General features: G+C 46.9%; 1 protein-coding gene across 1 annotated transcript in view; it reads right to left on the bottom strand.

Annotated features, from left to right (window-relative positions):
- ADAMTS16 (ADAM metallopeptidase with thrombospondin type 1 motif, 16) overlaps positions 1-19,214 on the bottom strand; it is a 195,796-nt gene that overhangs the window by 113,700 nt on the left and 62,882 nt on the right. The window contains exons 6-10 of the mRNA XM_010857145.1: positions 17,130-17,409; positions 11,520-11,719; positions 9,162-9,245; positions 6,580-6,739; positions 4,809-4,914 (exon numbers count right to left, since the gene is read on the bottom strand). Coding sequence (XP_010855447.1) covers positions 4,809-4,914; positions 6,580-6,739; positions 9,162-9,245; positions 11,520-11,719; positions 17,130-17,409 — 830 coding nt within the window. The remainder of the gene's footprint in view (positions 1-4,808; positions 4,915-6,579; positions 6,740-9,161; positions 9,246-11,519; positions 11,720-17,129; positions 17,410-19,214) is intronic.

Genomic DNA, 19,214 nt, shown 5'->3' with positions numbered 1-19,214 from the left:
GGCTGATGGCAGAGAACAGCCATAAATCAGTGAGGTGCACACATCACCAGCCAGTGCTTGGAAGGGCATCTAATATCAACAGCTAAGGATGGCAATGGACCCCACTCCAGTACTCTTGCCTGGAAAATCCCATGTACAGAGGAGCCTGGTGGGCTCCAGTCCATGGGGTCCCTAAGACTCGGGCACGACTGAGCGACTTCAGTTTCACTTTTCACTTTCATGCATTGGAGAAGGAAATGGCAACCCCCTCCAGTGTTCTTGCCTGGAGAATCCCAGGGATAGAGGAGCCTAGTGGGCTGCTGTCTATGGGATCACACAGAGTCGGACATGACTGAAGCAACTTAACAGCAGCAGCAGCAGCAAGGATGGCTAAGCAGAATGGTATCCACACACCAATTTTGTTTCTTTCCGAAAGACTTCCCTGATCTTCCTTGCACATCTTGCCATGCTGCAGCCCTCACTGCTTGGCCTCTCACATGCCATGTCTATCTTACCTGGCTTTAGGCTTTTGGAGGGCATGGACCACTAGTCAGTTTGTAGAATCCTACACAATGGTCTGCTGGCACAAGGCAAATTGCACCTGGTGAATGGATCAGAGCATGCATGTGTGTGTGCAGTCATGTCTGACTCTCTGTGACCTCATGGACTGTAACCCACCAGGCTCCTCTGTCCATGGGATTCTCCAGGCAAGAATACTGGAGTGGGTTGCCATGCCCTTCTCCCAGGGATCTTCCCAATCAAAGATCAAACCTACATTTCCTGTGTTGGCAGGCGAGTTCTTTACCAACTAGGAAGCCCCCATATGGATTGGTAAATAGTGGAAAAAAGAGGGGGGCAGGATGATGGCTCATGCATACTCTTGAGCGCAGGATGTTTAATATCATCTTGATGGTCTGCGATGACCATGAAAATTATGTATTTAAGCCAACTTCATATACAAGCAATGCTCAGCTCAAGTAACACAACTCAAATTGCACCTGCTGAGGTCTCACAGACTCTAGGGGTTTTATATACAGAAACCTATGGAAGAGGAGACCAGGCTATGCACCACAGTCATGGTCAGGCTGCCAGAGAACCACAGGGTATCTGGGATCTGAGTTCCAGGGCCCTGCCCATCGAATGGCATGACTTCCTTTGGCAAATGAGAATTTTTCAAATGGATTCATGCCCAGATGACACATTTTCCAAAATGTGTAGTTGAGCCCTCGTGCCTCTGTGCCGATTCTTCAACACCTCCATTGAGCAAGCCGCACATGCTGTGTGTGACAAGTGACTCAGTACAACCAGGAAGCCCACCCTCCACCAGACCTGGCTCAACCGCACACTCGAAAGGAGCAGACACGTGCTCGTTTCCAGTTCCAGTCTCTCTCCTCCCCTTCCCAACACAGATCCAAGCCATGGTTCTTAGCAATTCCCGTTTCTAGGTCAGATTCCCCAGTGGAAACCACAAGATGCCTTGAGATTAAAAAAGAACTGAACCTGGCAGAAAAAACGGGCTGGACATGAACTGAATCTTTTTGAGCTGAAGGTTAAGAATCTATGGCTGAAAGGCTCTGAGCCTTACATATATACTGCTGTGCATAATATAAATGCATTACAATTACATTATCCACTGTAATGATAAACCTGAATGATCAGGTCCTCTGAACATAAACCAAACTTCACCTGTGAAACAGGATGCTTTATAACTCAATAAATGTAATCACTTCTCCACTGATCTCCAGTGGCACCCAATATGCTACTGGAGGTCAGTGGAGAAGTAATTACATTTACTAAGTTATAAAACATTCTGTTTCACAGGTGAAGTTTGGCATAACTGACTCAATGGACATGAGTCTGGGTAAACTCCGGGAGTTGGTGATGGACAGGGAGGCCTGGCGCGCTGCGGTCCATAAGGTCGCAAAAAGTTGGACATGACTGAGTGACTGAACTGAACTGAAATGTAATTACTGTATAAATGTAAAATTACTTCTTAATTCTTACGGTATAGAACTCAGAAACTGCTTCTGCTTAGAGCTCCCTGCTAAAGATAAGGTGAAGGCATGCTGCTGGATCCCTGCCTTAAACCTATGACTACTTCTCCGAGTAGTAATAGTTATTAAGTGAATAAACTGAATCACTGGGTTTGTTTGTGATTCACCTGAAAGGCATGGAGCCACATTTCTGAGCCTCCCTGCCACGGCCCCCTCATCGGACGCAGGTGCCACAGTGAATGATGTGTTAGTAACACGCCCCCTTATGTACAGACAGTGAGAGGGAAAGAGAGGCGAGATGAACTGGGGAATCGGGATTCACACACATACACTATTGATCATTGTCGTTGTTCAGTTTCTAAGCTGTGTCTGAATCTTTGCGACCCCATGGACTGTAGCCCATCAGGCTCCTCTGTCCATGGGATTCTCCAGGCAAGACTCCTGGAGTGGGTTGCCATTTCCTACTCCAGGGGATCATCCCAACCCAGAGATTAAACCCAGGTCTCCTTCATTGCAGGCAGATTCTTTACCATTTGAGCCATCAGGTCGCTAATACAGATGCAAATTTCCATTCATTACATGCATGACCCTAACAGACTATTTGCTATGGCAGCTGGCACATGCCTTTTCTGTGCACACCTCCCACTGTACTTCCTATTTCCTTAATATGATCAGAAGCTATTTCACTGGTGACATGAAACACTCAGGGCTCGCGGACTCTCTGACTCTTGCACAGTGGTCTCAAGCAGCAGGTGCTGGAGAAGGAGGTCTCAAGCAGAAGGTGCTCACTTCCTGGGGTCAGTTCTATTAGGAGTGGGACTTCTCTGCACCCACATCTCTAGAGTCCCTTTCCTTCCTCTCATCTATATCCCCACTTGCAAACAAAAGCACTTTTCTCTTGTTTGGAAGAAATTCTTTTTCTACCTACACTGAGCTCTAGTGACAAAAGGAATAATAGCTGGCTTCTAAGAAAAAGGGGCTTCCCAGGTGGCATTAGTGGTAAAGAACCCACCTACCAATGCAGGAGACCCGGGTTCGATCCCTGGGTCAGAAAGATCCCCTGGAGAAGGAAATGGCAACCCACTCCAGTATTCTTGCCTGGAGAATCCCATGGACAGAGGAGCCTGGTGGGTTACAGCTCATGGGGTCACAGAGAGTTGGACACGATTGAAGTGACTTAGCACAGATGCACCCACTCTAGGAAAAAAATAAAAGCAAACGCTGATGCTTGTTGACATGGAAGATGGGGAGTCTTGACTTGGATGTACAGAGTTGAATTTAGTTAAATTCACCAGCTGTGGCTGCCAGGACTGCCAGGGCCCAGATCACAACTGCTTATCTAATGCTGGTTTGTTCAGCCCTTGATGACTTAAATATTTCTTACCTTGATTGTTTAATTAAATTTAGGTATGGTTCAGAGGACAGCAAGAGCCCCATGTCATAAAAATAATGAGAGTTTTTGAAGTTTTAACTCCAGCAGCCCATTTACAATTATGATTTAATTGAAAGCTTTGCAAAGTGTAGGTGCAATTTTCTAGGCACTGAAAACGTCAATCATTACCTGTAATGATGAAGGGATCAGTAATAAGATATAAAGCTTCACTTTCAGGTCATCAGTTCACACAGAGCCTAAATCTGCGTGGCTTCTGTGAGATCCTATTAAAGGCAGGCACACGTGTGTCCACACACACACACTCAAACACACACACACACACTCATACACACACACACACACACACAGATGCTTTGAACAGGTCAGGATGATACAAGTGGCCTCAGTCCAATTTCTAACCAGATGGAGAAGTCAGTTTTGCAAAAACCAAGTGACAATCAATGCCTTTTGCAAATTTTGTGATTAGCAAGATCAATGAGGATGGAAGTAAAATTAGAAAAAAATTGTGACTCCTGGTTGTGGGCTTTCTAGAAGCTTCAAGTACAATTTCAATCCAGAAGAAAAACATTTGTGTTATTATTGCTGATGCTCAAATAAACAAAGCAATTGCAGCAAGTGAGCCCCATTGAGTAAAAAAAAAAAAATTAAGTAGATGGTGCCTCAAAGTGAGGCAACCTATAGATTATTAGAGTAAGAAAGCTTGTTTAAGAATAACAGCTGCTAGAAATAACTGACAGAAGTGTTTCATTTTTACAGGAATAAAGGTAAGCTTCTCACTTGAAAAGATATCGCTAATGACAAGCCACCACCACTGAGAATTGCTTGGTCCTGCACTGTCCATCCGTCCGCCAAAGCCCCAGGCTCCCCACTCACCCTGTTGCTGCTTCACTTCACAACTGACAACGGTGGGCACGTGGGGATGTGGAAGCCAACCAGCTCCTACCAGACTGCATCTCTTGTCCTGTCTGCATTCCCCAAACCCTGCACACCAACCACAACCCATCTCTACAAATGATCAGAGTGACATCAGAATGCAAACTTTCGAACAGTAAGTTACCAACGTTTACCATCCTCAGCTACGTGGGGTCCTTCTGCAGGAGCTAACCAGGGAATGCAGTCAGCCCACAGGACAAGCTCAAGACACAGGACAGAGGAGCAGGGACAGACAGACAGGTCTGCAGTGTGCGGTTTTTTGCACATGTGTGAGCAGGAACGGATGAAGAGAGGGAGCAAAGAGCAAACGCGTGGATCACCACCGCTTGAGATCGAGCACAGCGAGGCATTCAAATGGAATAGATGCACCTACGAGATCATCTCCTATGGTCCATGGCATTCCTGCTGGGATGTCCCCTTACAGACGTGACCTACCCATCACCATTTCAAGACAAACATCCAGCCCAGAGGGGATGCCAGGCTCCGCCCTCCCAGGGAGATGCACTCACTTGTGTCCAGACTCGTGGGCGATGGTGAAGGCCAGTCCAAGACCCGTGTCCTCATTAATCGTACAGCTGCGGTATTTACTGCACATGCCACTGATGGGTGCGAATCCTACGAGACAAATGGATGGAAAGAACGTACAGGCCGAGCACCGTAGGAAAACAGAGACGGGGCACAGCACACATGTGTGTTCATCTCTGTCCTTCCGAGACGCCTGGTTCTCGTCTTGGTCAGGTGAAACGTGAAACAGGAAACCCCTGTTAAGGGCCCTGAATAATGTGGGAGGGGGCATTTGTTCTCTCTTCATGGAAAACAGTCCATAGTTCTACGTCATGTTCCAGTTACAGGTTACAAGGGGGGCAACATCCAAGAGGGGGTTCCGTGCTGAAGGAGGAGAATTTCAGCTTTTTTCCTACAAACGTCTGTGTCCTCAGAGGCCCGACACAAAGTGCTGTGGAGAGTGGGTGTCGGTGGCCCTCAAGGCCATGCCAGGGTGGATGACCTGCCGGCGGGGGGCTGTTCACAGGACTCAGCATCTGTCCTGCTCATGGGTATAGTTTAATGTGGATAAAATGATAAAGTGTAGAATCAGCAGAGGGAGCGAGCACCTGGGGAAAGGCCTGGGGGGAACCAGGCGCGAGGACCCGGGGCCTTCCCTGCAGTGGCCTTGCACAAAAGGACTTAATCCCCCACAGGAGGAATAACGCCGACCAGGGGTTCTCAGCAGAGACTCAGGTCCAGGCGTTGGCTGGGGGCTGGCCACAGGGCACCTCGGCCTGGTGTGGGCCCCGGTTCCAGGCCCCAGAAGTAAAGCAGGCGTTCCAGGTCAGCCTCACGGCGTGCATGGTGTAGGCCCAGTGGGTCAGGCTCGCCAGCTGGCGGCCGGGAACTCTGCTGGATCCCACAGCCGAGGGCCCACTTTGTATGCAGGCCTTTCAGGGAACAAGGAGTCAGGACTGACCTCTATCAAACTCAGCCTTGTTTGAATGTTTTTGTAACAAAGAGACTTCTTCCCCAAGACCTTGGAAAGAAATGGAGAAAGAGAAAAAAAAAAAGTCCAGGAGCACCTCTGTCAGTAGCTCACTGTTTACACTATTTTACACCATTTGCAAAAAGACCGCCTCATGGACATTGCCCCCATTGTAACCTGTAACTTGAACATTACACAGAACTGTGGACTGTCGTTCCACACAGAGAGAACAAACGCCCTTCTCCCACCTTATTCAGGGCCCTTTGTGTGATTGTCCAAGGGTTTCCTGTTTCACATTTCACTGTTTACACTGTTTGGAAAAGTATAAAAAAATTTGCATCATAAAGTACCACTAACATTCAGTCAGCCCTTTAAGCATGCTAAAAGTGGCTAAGATTGAGATATTTATAGAGAAACAGAAAGATGAGGAACACAATATTATTGTAGTATCTCTATAAATATTCACAAACATATGTCTTTCCTATCATGAGAGACCCACTTGGACCTCTTGATCCCACTCTCACAATTAGAGGAAGAAATGGAAGAAATTATTTCTTAAATTAGAAGAGACAGGAGTTCTTGAATCTGTGAGACCTTTCCATGGGAAAGAAGTGATTTTGGTGACGACAAGCGCACTCTTATGTTTGGCCAACATTTATGCAGGGACGGCGTCTGTTTCTCACAAAGGCACTCAGCAGCAGCTGCCACTTACGGATCCGGGTGGGAGGTGAGAACCCTCCGTATCCCGGGCTGCTGACGGAGCACGGCACACAGGAGTCTGTCAAAGCCCCAGCAGAGGCTCTTACCCAGGGTGTCACAGGGCTCGTTCTTCCAGGAGCATATGTCCAGGCCGGTGAGTAAGATGGCGTGGTCGTGGCGAGCCCCATCTTTCCCCGTCAGTCCAGACTGCCACTGGCAGAAGCTGCTCAGGCTGTGGTCCGCGTGATGGCTTATCACCAACCCTGGCTGCGTGGGAGGGCGCCCGAGAAAACAGGAAGAGAGCATGTCAGGCAGCGGCACTGGCATCACCGCACACTACCACTGATTTGGATTTCAGTGATGTGGGTGAATCTGAATGGCAAACGAACTAGTCTATCCATCTCATGTATTAAAATACAAAGGAGGGCGTTGTATATAAAACTTGTAGATTCAGTGTAGATGCTCATGTCCCTTTCTCCAGTTCTGTACAAAAACAGTGGGGATGCATTCAATCACTGATCACACTTCGATGACCCAAGAAACATTACTTCTGTGTCTGTAACTCTTCTAAGAGTTATTACTACAGCATTAAATTAGGTCAGTTTTACACGGAAACACCATGTTGTAAGAAGGGGCTGCTCAACTGACAAAGCTTTATTTCTTTATGTCTAGAAAGAAATTTCTTTATTTCTAGAAAACAGGCTGGAACTAGAAGGATAGTTCCAGGTGACGTTCAGCCTCCTCCATGTATTGCTATTGTTGTTCAGTAGCTAAGTCATGTTTGACTCTCTTGTGACTTCAAGGACTATATCCTGCCAGGCTCCTTTGTCCATGGGAATTCCCAGGCAAGAATACTGGAGTGGGTTGCCATTTTCCCTTCCAGGGTATCTTCCCAACCCAGGGATCAAACCCGCATCTCCTGCATTGGCAGGCAGATTCTTTACCACTGAGCCACCGTGGTATATATACCAAGTTCTAATAGATCAGCAATGAAAGATCAGAATGAAGGTACCTGAACTCTTGGTAAACGAAGAATTGGGGGGGCTGGTAAGAATAGCTCTCAAAGCTGGCAGATGAGTTATTTAAACCTTATCTATAGGTTCGATATATTTTCCTATGGATGGTCACAGAAAACCAGCTTAAACATCTCCATTTCAGGACAACAACTTTAAAGCTTTTCTGACCAGAGTGTTGGGCTGGAACCGTGTCTCTCAGTCACTAACATGCTTTCTCCTTCAGTGCTATTGTGTCTTTCCAGAAAGCCAAGTGCACCCAAGCTTAATGCTGCACATCAACCCTGGGACATGCCTTACATTCTTCAGCGGGTGATTTCCAGGAAAACTGCATTAATTAAAGTTAACACAGGTGTATGATCAAACGATAACCTCGCTCATTATTTGCTGCTTGGATGAATTCCAAGGTGAAACATTTTAATGCAGAGAATAATTAACCTGTCACCTGGGAATCCCTGCTCAGTCAGCAGCCCCCTCTGCAGACACACACGAGAGGCAATGGAGTTGTACTTCGCTGACTATTCAGTCCAGAAACATGCCTGCCCCTGCACACCCCGCCTGCATGGAAAGAGTGCCTCAGCCCAGAACCTGCAAATCTAAAGGCATCTGAGATCTTATCAAGGATCTCAGAGTTCATCTAAAAATTATTTGTTTCATAAACAAGACAACCATGGCTAACAGGAGACTCTGCCGAAACACCAGCAAGGGTGGAACTGGAGGTTGGGTGCCTGACTAGGACCCGGGGTTCACTCCCTGACGTCCAGTCAATGACCAGCTCAGGGCAAAATAGAACTGAGAGCCCTTGATGGCTAAGAAACTCCCCCTTACTTCTGCCACAAGACGCCCACCCGAGGTGCACTGTGAACGGAGGTGCACCTCTGTGTGTCCACACAGGGGTTCTGAAATGAAGGCGCCAGACAATCTTTTCCCCACTGCTCCCAGGATCCAGCATAATTTGGAGGTTTGCACGCAATGAGAGAAATGTGCCTGACATTCTAGACTCTAAGAATAAAATGCTGAGACTGAAGGTGGTGAAGGTGAGTGTCAGCGCTTGGGAGGTAACAGAGTACAAGCACACAGGGCCGCACGGTACGGTGCCGTCTCCGGGCTACGGGCGCTATTAAACGCCTTCCAACAAAAGACGCCACCTCCATCCTCAGGCTCACAGTGGAGCACGCTTCGTATTCCGGGTGTATTTCCCACCCAGGTGCTACAGTAGTTCTTTTTGGGACTTCCACAGTGGTCCAGTGGCTAAACCTTCATGCTCTCAATGCAAGGGGCCTAGGCTCAATCTCTGGTCAGGGAGCTAAATCCCACAGGCCACAACTAAAGAACCCTGCACGCTGCAATGAAGGTCGGGGATCCTGAGCATCTCAACTAAGACCAGTGCGGCCAAATAAACAAATATATTTTAAAGTTACTTTTCCTTTCCATTTTCTTATTAGCCAAGCAAATGAGTATGCTTTACTTCTCTGCACAAAAATCACAAACAAAAGTCACATAAGCATTATGGGAACGGACAAGAAACTGACTGTATTATACACAATATCAGAACGTTTCTGTCCTCAAGGGAAAGAGAAGGAAAGAATCCATAGAAAAATTACATTTAGGAAAATGAATATTTTGCACGTATTTTTCTGAGGGGGGGGAAGCTGCTGGTATCAAAGATAGGATACCTGTTCCTCTTCCAGAAGAATCAGGGCGACAATGGCAATGTTGATATTCCCTCCTATTGTCCCGTCTTTGAATAAAGCAGACACCTGGGAAAGACAGGTAACTCACGTCAGTCCCTGCACATGACACCCTTTCCCCCAGCCCTTAGCCTGGAGTTCACAGCTGAAGGCCAATCCCGTGTTCTCCACGTGACAGAGCAATGTTCGGTTTCTTACACTGCTAGACACACAGAGATGTGAAGTGAAAGTGTGAAAGTGAAAGTGTTAGTTGCTCAGTTGTGTCTGACTCTTTGAGACCCCATGGACTGTAGCCTGCCAGGCTCCTCTGTCCGTGGGATTCTCCAGGCAAGAATACTGGAATTGGTAGCCTTTCCCTTCTCCAGGGGATCTTCCCAACCCAGGAATGGAACCCAGGTCTTCTGCATGGCAAGCAGATTCTTTATCATCTGAGCCACCAGGAAAGCCCAAGACACACAGGTATGGGAACATCTAATCACACCAACTCTTGGGTCCTTATGGTTGGTGCTTGGAAGTAAAACAATGAAGTCTGGGGAGGTAGGTCCCACGTGTTATCAAACACCAGTGAAGGGCTCACAAGTCCCCTTAGTTGGAAAGTGTCCTCATTAGACTACAAGGAAGTTTCTTTTTTAACTGACAGTGATGACCCACAGGTAAGCACTCCCCAAGCTGTCCCAGTGAAAGATTCCAGAAGCATAAGAGAACTTCTTGGGAAAAGACCAGAGGATACAAGAAAGAGAAGGAAATCAATGCAGAAAGACAGTGATCAAGGGGAGATGCAGACGTTAGAGGTGAAGGTCACAGGAGTAGAAACGAGTGATCAGAGTGATCAGGCGTCACCTCAGGCATTTGAGGCGACGAGTGAGGACGAGTCAACGGTCACGGGAAGCTCCAGGGAACTGATGTGGCACCAGGATGTGGAAATGAGAGAAAAGCTCAACAGAACAGAGGCAACGTTTGCAAATGGCAGAGACCTGCAGTGGCGGGGGCCTCTGGGTGACCACCTGCCTCAGTCCCCTGGGAGACCGGAAACCACGAGGGTCTGGCCGCCAAAAACAAGGACGGTGAGAGCAGCCATGCCGAATCATGGCAAACTGAATCATATTTAGGGGTACTCTGTTTATCGGGATGTGAAACGTATGTTTCAAATAAAACTATTTTAAAAATTCACTTTGATGGCCCCAAATTTTGTCTTCTGTTATGCAGATTCCACTTAGGTGGAATGGGGCTTAGACACCTCTTGCTACACTTTAGTACAGACTAGAGCTGCCAAGCAGACACAAAGCCAGACACATTTCTATCTGCAGTGACGTTTAAAAAAATTATTGGAGTATAGTTGCTTCACAGTGTTGCGTTAGTTTCTGCTGTGCAGCGGAGGGAGCCAGTCATATGTATCATATCTCTACATCATTTGCTATTGTTGTTAGTCACAAAGTCATGTCCGACTCTGGCATCCCATGGACTGCAGCATGCCAGGCTCCTCTGTCTGTGGGATTTCCCAGGCAAGAACACTAGAGTGGATTTCCATTTCCTTCTCCAAGGGATCTTCCCGACCCAGAGACTGAACCCATATTTCCTGCACCGGCAGGTGGGTTCTTTACTGCTGAGCCACCAGGGAAGCCCCATGTGTACACACATCCCCTTGATTTTGGATTGCATTTCCATTTAGGTCACCACTGCAGTGACATTCTAAACGGTGTACTGCTTCTTGTTCTTGTAGATAAAATAATGCATCTTTTATATTCATATTCCTAAAAAGATGAGCATTTTCTATATGCTGTGTTTTAAGTCACTTCAGTCATGTCCAACCCTTTGTGACCCCATGGACTGTAGCCTGCCAGGCTCCTCTCTCCATAGAATTCTCCAGGCAAGAATACTGGAATGGATTGCCATTTCCTTCTCCAAGGGATCCTCCCAACTCAGGGATCAAACCCAGGTCTCCCTCATTGCAGGTGGATTCTTTACCATCTGAACCACCAGGGGAGACGGGCATTTGTACAGGGCCACCTAAAATCACACATATATACTGCTGATGGGCAGACTTACTGCACTCAAAGGTCTCAGCATCCTCTTGGAGATTTCTGATAAATGGAGACATCGTAAACTTGAAATATTGTTCATATTTTTTTCATGCCAAATTGTTCATTCTCCAAATTTTATTCTCTGAAGGATTGAAAATGGCTCTTCTGATTGGAGCATAGTAAAAGTGAAGGAGCTATCATGGATGAAATATTTCTTGAGTATGAAACATAAATCCACAAGTAAAAGAGGGAGGCAAACGCACACACTACACCCACACGAGGCAGAATCACACACGCGGCTCAAAGAGCAGGACGAGCCTACCATGTTGAGAACTGTCAGCACGTAGGTGGTGATGTTTTCATGGCCATGGTTTTGCATCATCTTTTTGTCAACCACCACCAGCGTCTCCACATTCAGCTCTTCATTCCTATGGGACTTCAGAAGGGAGCGCTTTTGCCTTACACATGATTTATACTCATCCGGCAGGATGAAAAGGTCTTCTTTGGGAGGCTTGGGCATGTCTACAGGGGGGGCATTTGGAGAGGAAGTAAAAGCAAAGTCATCACACAAAACCTGTGGCAGAGCTCGCGCTAAAGAAAATGGATTAAAAAAATGAATATTCATGAAATGAACCATAAAACCCTTAAAACTATGATGCGAAACTTGTGTTAAGGTGGGACACTACATTTAAATAAAGTTTGCACAGCCTAGATGTCATAGAATTCATCACTATATGGACTTTTGTATAAATTTCTCCTGATTTAAAACAAATTGGTCTGTATAGTCAAAGCGGTGTTTTTTCCAGTAGTCATGTACAGATGTTAGAGTTGGACCATAAAGAAGGCTAAACACTGAAGAATTGATGCTTTCAAACTGTGGTGTTGGAGAAGACTCTTGAAAGTCCCTTGGACTGCAAGAAGATCCAACCAATCCATCCTAAAGGAAATCAACCCTGAATATTCATTGGTAGGACTGATGCTGAAGCTGAAGCTCTAATCCTTTGGCCATCGGGTGTGAAGAGCTGATTCACTGGGAAAAAACCTGATGCTGGGAAAGACTGGCAGCAGGAGGAGAAGGGAACGACAGAAGACGAGATGGTTGGATGGCATCCCCGATTCAATGGACATGATTTTGACCACAATCTGGGAGTTGGTGATGGACAGGGAAGCCTGGTGTGCTGCAGTCTTTGGGGTTGCAAAGAGGAGTACACGACTGAGCAACTCAACAACAAAAACAAAAAGATCACTTTGGTTCTGAAGTGCTGGTGTCTAAAAGCAAGATGTTCCAAGATTGTGAACATGAGGGTATGTGCAACAGGGGCTCCGAAATGGAGTCACTGACAGAGCAATAAAACTAATAATTACAAAAAGAAGTGCTGTCTTACACGGTGTTCTCATTTGAAGACTTTTAATGACCTAAGAGGTTTTAAAGTTGATTCCCGGGTCTGGACACACAGCTGGATAGTCTGTAGTATTTCCAGTGGGTTATAAACACACAGCCAGATTGTCTGTAGTATTTCCAGTGGGTTATAAATGCTCCAGACAGATCCACTGTAGAGCTGAATTTCCTCAAAAGTATTATAAATATTTACCTAATTTAACTGGAAGACAAAATAGACTTGATCTTCTTAGTGCAAGCTGTTTAAAAATAGTTTTGGCTTTGATAATCGGGAAGTTGACACTATGCTAAAAATGGTCAAGTTTGGTGGATGCCTCAGAAAACGTGGTTAGAACTGCTCCGTGTGAAAGTATCCAGGTATTAGGCGGCAGTACTTTACTGAATTAGGTGAATTACTAAATTCAGTCAGTCGGTTCAGTTCAGTTGCTCAGTTGTGTCTGATTCTTTGCGACCCCATGAATCACAGCACACCAGGCCTCCCTGTCGATCACCAACTCTCGGAGTTCACACAAACTCACATGCATAGAGTCAGTGATGCCATCCAGCCATCTCATCCTCTGTCGTCCCCTTCTCCTCCTGCCCCCAATCCCTCCCAGCATCAGGGTCTTTTCCAATGAGTCAACTCTTCGCATAAGGTGGCCAAAGTACTGGAGTTTCAGCTTTAGCATCATTCCTTCCAAAGAACACCCAGAACTGGTCTCCTTTAGGACGGACTGGTTGGATCTCCTTGTAGTCCAAGGGACTCGCAAGAGTCTTCTCCAGCACCACAGTTCGAAAGCATCAATTTTTCGGCACTCAGCCTTCTTCACAGTCCAACTCTGACATCCATACATGACCACTGGAAAAACTAGAGCCTTGACTAGATGGACCTTTGTTGGCAAAGTAATATTTCTGCTTTTTAATATGCCATCTAGGTTGGTCATAACTTCCCTTCCAAGGAGTAAGCGTCTTTTAATTTCATGGCTACAATCACCATCTGCAGTGATTTTGGAGCCCAGAAAAATAAAGGTGGCACTAATTCAAAAGCTATGCCAGCTCTGCTCATGGAATACTCAGCTAGAAGACACTGTTTTGATTGACTGATACTCACATCCACTGCATTTTACTCTCTTTGCTAAAATACTTGCAAACTTAAAAGAACTCTTGGGAGGATAACAGTTACACCACTACAGTTTAATAAGCACTCATCACATGCCATTTGCATTGACGCAGTTTACACTGATGTGGTCTCCCCCATAAAAGATGTCTATGTATAACCCACTCACTCTCTACACCAGCTGTGGGTAGGAGTGAGGCCACCGAGACACGGGAGATGAACATCACTTTCTCAAAATCCCTCCCTAGAAGGCACTGGGAATGGATTTCAGATCTGGCATTGTGGTCCCAGGGCCCTTAGTCTTAATTTCCATAAGTACAGGGTACAAGCGGAGATGGGAACATAGCAGTTCCCCAGGCCCTCAGTACTGGAAAAAGGCAGGAGCACAGAGGTGGTGGTCTCACTGGCCTGGGGTCTGAAAAGTCCCTCAAAACAAGTCATCCACTCAATATGGTCCCACAGCATCTCCCGCCACACATGAGTCCCAGCTCAAAACCCACCCATGATGCCTCAGCTAGAAGCAGCAAGCTACTATTTGAGCCTGAGGTTCAGAGTCACAATTGATTTTAAGCAAATCAGCCTGCTTTTCTCTGCCCTTTTCAACAGAGAGAGATGCCTAAACCCACAGGAAAGTGAAAGGGTTAGCTGCTCAGTCATGTCCGACTCTTTGTGACCCCGTGGTCTGCCCATGGAATTCTCTAGGCAAGAGTCCTGAAGTGGGTTGCCATTTTCTTCTCCAGGGATCTTCTCCACCTAGGGATCAAACCTGGGTCTCCTGCATGGTAGGCAGATCCTTTACTGTCTGAGCCACTGCTGCTGCTGTTGCTAAGTCACTTCAGTCGTGTCCGGCTCTGTGCGACCCCACAGACAGCAGCCCACTAGGGAAGCCTGAACACACAGGAAAATCCCTCATCTCCTGAGCAGAGACTCCAGGAAAGAATCTTCGTAGGTGTAAACCCCCTGAGACAGAAGATGGAGATACCTCTAGGGAAGCCCAAAGCCTCATGGATAGTGTGGGAATATCGTGTCCCATGCTGTCAGATAAGTGAGCCTTGAGGACTAAGTGCTCAGCCCAGAGGGATTGTGCCAATTCTGCTAGGCGTGGCCCCAGCTGCTCGGGGGGCCCAGGGCAAAGAACTGCCACGTGCCCTGCAGAAGCGGGCAGAGATGGCAAGTCAACAGCACCAGATCAGCCCCTGACACGGCCCACATTTTCTGCCACCTTTTTTCTAGTTTTATTATGAAAACATAGTGCTTTTCAGGTCTACTATAGCCTTCTTCTCTCTATATTCGTCTATTAATTTCTGAGAGTTTGATATTGAAACTCCAACTAAAAATCTTCATCTACTTAAAAAAAACTGTAATATATAGTGGAACTATATGTAACCTTGTTCTGTATATTCTGAGACTCCTGTAAATGAGTTATCATACTTTTGTAATTTAAAAAATTAAGATTAAAAAGGAGAAAAAAATGGCTACATTTTTCCATTTTCCAGCTGCGAGTCTTATTGTATAATTTAGTGTCTTATTCAGATATCTCCCTCTCAACAACCAGACTCCACTACTGAGATTCTGAAATGCCTCTGGAGACAAATGCATCGACACAGGTGCACAGACAGCCCCACCAAACGGAACAATCGTACTGCCCTGCGTGCCCAGGTGCACTGCCTTTGAGCTATGGGTCTGAATGACTCCGATCACCTCCAGATAAGAATGAAAGGGTCACATTCATTCCAGAAGGGTCAGCACTGCTGGATTGCTCAGAAACACTGAAACATCTGCGTTGGGCCCTGGAGCGGCCTGTCAAAGACACGTGGACAGCCCTGCCCATCTTTCCTGCCTGGATCCAGGTGCTTGGTCAGCTTTCTGTCTCTGACACATGGAGTCTGTCCTACTCTGACTACACCCTCACCGGGAGCCCTAACAGCACCTTCCTGGCTCTGACCTTGTCTGTGCCTGAGTCCTGCCTCTCTGTCTGTTCCAATTGGTCTCGACCTGTTTGGCCCCGCCCCTGACCTGCCTGGCCCCGCCATTGGTCTGTCCGGCCACGCCCCCCCTCCTCCCCACCCCACTGGCCCCCGACCTCCTCCCTGTCTGCACAGACTCAGGAAGCCACTGCTGGTCAGTGTGCCCTGTTCTGATGCTCAATCAGCTGGACTTCCCTGACCTTCTCACCCTCCTGTCGCTCTCCTTGTGCTCAACACTGTTCTTCCTGCAGCCTCCCCTAAGACCCAGCCCACTCTTGGTCGGTTTGGGATGAGATTTTTGAGACCGTCTGAATGTACTCTGAGACTGATTTACAGGCCATGCGTTCAGATGACACACGGGTGCGAACAGGTCAGCCGCGCTCGTTCTTCTGTCGTAGGTGCCAGGTGATTCTGAGTCATTCTCTCTTCTCTGCAGTGTGTTATGGACCCCTGCATGTGCCCACACTTATGTGAGGGTGCTGGCCCAGCGGCCATTGAAGCTAAGCAGCAGAGAAAGGTGGGCTTCCAGAAGTGCTTTGGGGAAGGTTTGCTATTAATAATTAAAGCCATGCTTGAGGGGAAAGCTGAAGCAAATGAGGACACGTTCAGAAAACACTGATCTTCTATTCCTGAGTCTGTGAGAGGGTCCTACATAAAATGTAAGTATCATTTCTCTTCCTCAATGTTCATGACACAAACAAAGAGGACTTCGATAAAGCCTTGGTGAAAAATTGTAGGTAAATTACACCATGCATCCTGTGTCTTCTGACGTGATGAGTGAAGTATATAAACCTACCTAGGGATAAATCACCTCAGTGGGAAAAGCATGTCAACTTTAACAAATCTGCTGCTAAGTTGCTTCAGTCGTGTCCGACTCTGTGTGACCCCATAGATGGCAGCCCACCAGGCTCCCCCATCCCTGGGATTCTCCAGGCAAGAACACTGGAGTGGGTTGCCATTTCCTTCTCCAATGCATGAAAGTGAAAAGTGAAAGGGAAGTGTCTCAGTCATGTCTGACTCTAGCGACCCCATGGACTGCAGCCCACCAGGCTCTTCTGTCCATGGGATTTTCGAGGCAAAAGTACTAGAGTGGGATGCCACTGCCTTCTCCGATTAACAAATCTAGACCTCAAAAATAAAGTTACTGGGTAGAGACACCAGGATTCTTTTGAAGATGTCTTGTAGAGGAGTCCACATTTCTGTGAATCATGTCATTTAGTTTGCCCAGGGAACAGCTCTTAAAATTAAAAAAAAAAAAAAAAAAAACTACCTTTATCCATATGCCATGGAAAGATGTTTTATCCTGAACATCCAGACAATGGGCTCTCTTTGGAATCTTTACTTAGGATTAGCAAAGGTGGTCAATAAATTTCACCTCGAGGGCAGACTACTTTGAAGAAAATGAAAATACTCCAGTGTCTTACTTAACATCCTAATCGTTAAATTACAAAGACAATCGTCCTTACATACATTTCTTGCGCCTTCCGCAGAAATGCTGCTTCTGTGGGTGCCTGAAGCTGAAGCCGCGTGGGGACTGATCTTCGTGGTGGAAGAGATGGTGGTTTTCCAGCCCCCACTTTTTCTCCATCATCGCGACCCGGTGGGGCCCCACGGCCGGTGGCTCGGTGGATCTCTTGTACAGGATGTGGGAGGGAGGCCTGCCCCCCGTGGAGTCACTGGGGCTCCCTGCCAGGTGTGAAGGGAGGGGCTTCAGGAAATAGTCCGCTTCCTGGGTTCTTATCATGCCTGACTGCAGAAGAGAGAGGGAGAAAGAAAGGTGCATCGCTCCTTTATCATCTGCTCACAAACACGATGTTCCCTCCAGCGATAAACCTGGAATGGGAAATGACAACCCACTCCAGTATTCTTGATTACAGAATTCCATGGACAGAGGAGCCTGGAGGGCTACAGTTCATGGGGTCCCAAAGAGCAGAGAAACACACACACACACACACACACACAACACAAACACACGGTTCCCTCCAGGGAGAACCCATGTGGAAAAGGGTCATGTAGGGGGCTGAGAATTAGGGGATGAGGGGTCCACCCCATCTTTTCAGAAACAGTGGTGTGGTGGTCAAAGGACTTGACTCTTGGAGCAGAGAGAGATCTCACAGCATACCAAGGTCAGGTTCTTTACTGGAAAAAATGGAGGAGAAAGCACACACACAGCCCTAGATAGTAATACGGGTCAGGGTTGGTGGGGGAGCTCTCAAAGAAAGACATAAATTTATAAACCTATTATACAGAGTGAAGTAAGCCAGAAGGAAAAACACCAATACAGTATACTAACGCATATATATGGAATTAAGAAAGATGGTAACAATAACCCTGTGTACGAGACAGCAAAAGAGACACTGATGTATAGAACAGTCTTATGGACTCTGTGGGAGAGGGAGAGGGTGGGAAGATTTGGGAGAATGGCATTGAAACATGTAAAATATCATGTATGAAACGAGATGCCAGTCCAGGTTCGATGCACGATACTGGATGCTTGGGGCTAGTGCACTGGGATGACCCAGAGGGATGGTATGGGAGGGAGGAGGGAGGAGGGTTCAGGATGAGGAACACATGTATACCTGTGGTGGATTCATTTTGATATTTGGCAAAACTAATACAATTATGTAAAGTTTAAAAATAAAACAAAATAAAAAAATTGATAAACCCAGCATAGTCAGCCGGTTTTCCTAGTTTTATGACTGTTCACTGAAGAAGGCCTTCTCGTCTCTCCTTGCTACTCTTTGGAACTCTTCATTTGGTCGAATGAAACTTTCCCTTTTCCCCTTGCTTTTTGCATCTCTTCTCTAGAAGAAAACAACAGAAGAGGAAAGACTAAAGATCTCTTCAGGAAAACTGGAAATATCAAGGCACCATTTCACCCAAAGATGATCACAATAAAGGACAGAAACAGCAGAGACCTAGTAGATGCTGAAGAGATCAGGGAAAGATGGAAAGAACACACAGAAGAGCTGTACAAAAAAGATCTCAATGAACCAGATTATTATGATGCTGTGGTCAGTCACCCAGAGCCAGACATTCTGGAGTGTGAAGCCAAGTGGACCTTAGGAAAAACTGCTGCTAATAAAGCTAGTGGATGTGATGGAATTCCAGTAGAACTATTCCAAACCCTAAAGGATGATGCCATCAAGGTGTTGCATTCAATATGTTAGCAAATCTGGAAAGCCCAACAGTGGCCACAGGACTGGAAAAGGTCAATCCTCATCACAATTCCCTCGGACGTGGGGTAACTCCTCTCGTCGTCGCCCTTGACCTCGGACACTGGGTATCTCCTCTCAGCTGCACCCCCTGACCTTGGACGCGGGGTAGCTCCTCTCGGCCGTTCCTGTGTCGTCGCAGTCTGGTACTCTCGGCCACTACCCCTGACCTCGGACATGGGGTAACTCCTCTTGGCTGCCGCCCTTTGGGCATGGGGTCCTCCCGGCTTCTGCCCCTGACCTCGGATACAAAATGATAGGATACTGAAAGAGAAACTCCCCAGGTCAGTAGGTGCCCAATATGCTACTGGAGATCAGTGGAGAAATAACTCCAGAAAGA

This window comes from Bison bison, unplaced genomic scaffold (genome assembly GCF_000754665.1).
Source record: "Bison bison bison isolate TAMUID 2011002044 unplaced genomic scaffold, Bison_UMD1.0 scf7180017864377, whole genome shotgun sequence".
NCBI lineage: Eukaryota > Metazoa > Chordata > Mammalia > Artiodactyla > Bovidae > Bison > Bison bison.
Note: the sequence above shows the minus strand (reverse complement) of the source record. Positions and strands in the feature narration are given on the sequence as shown.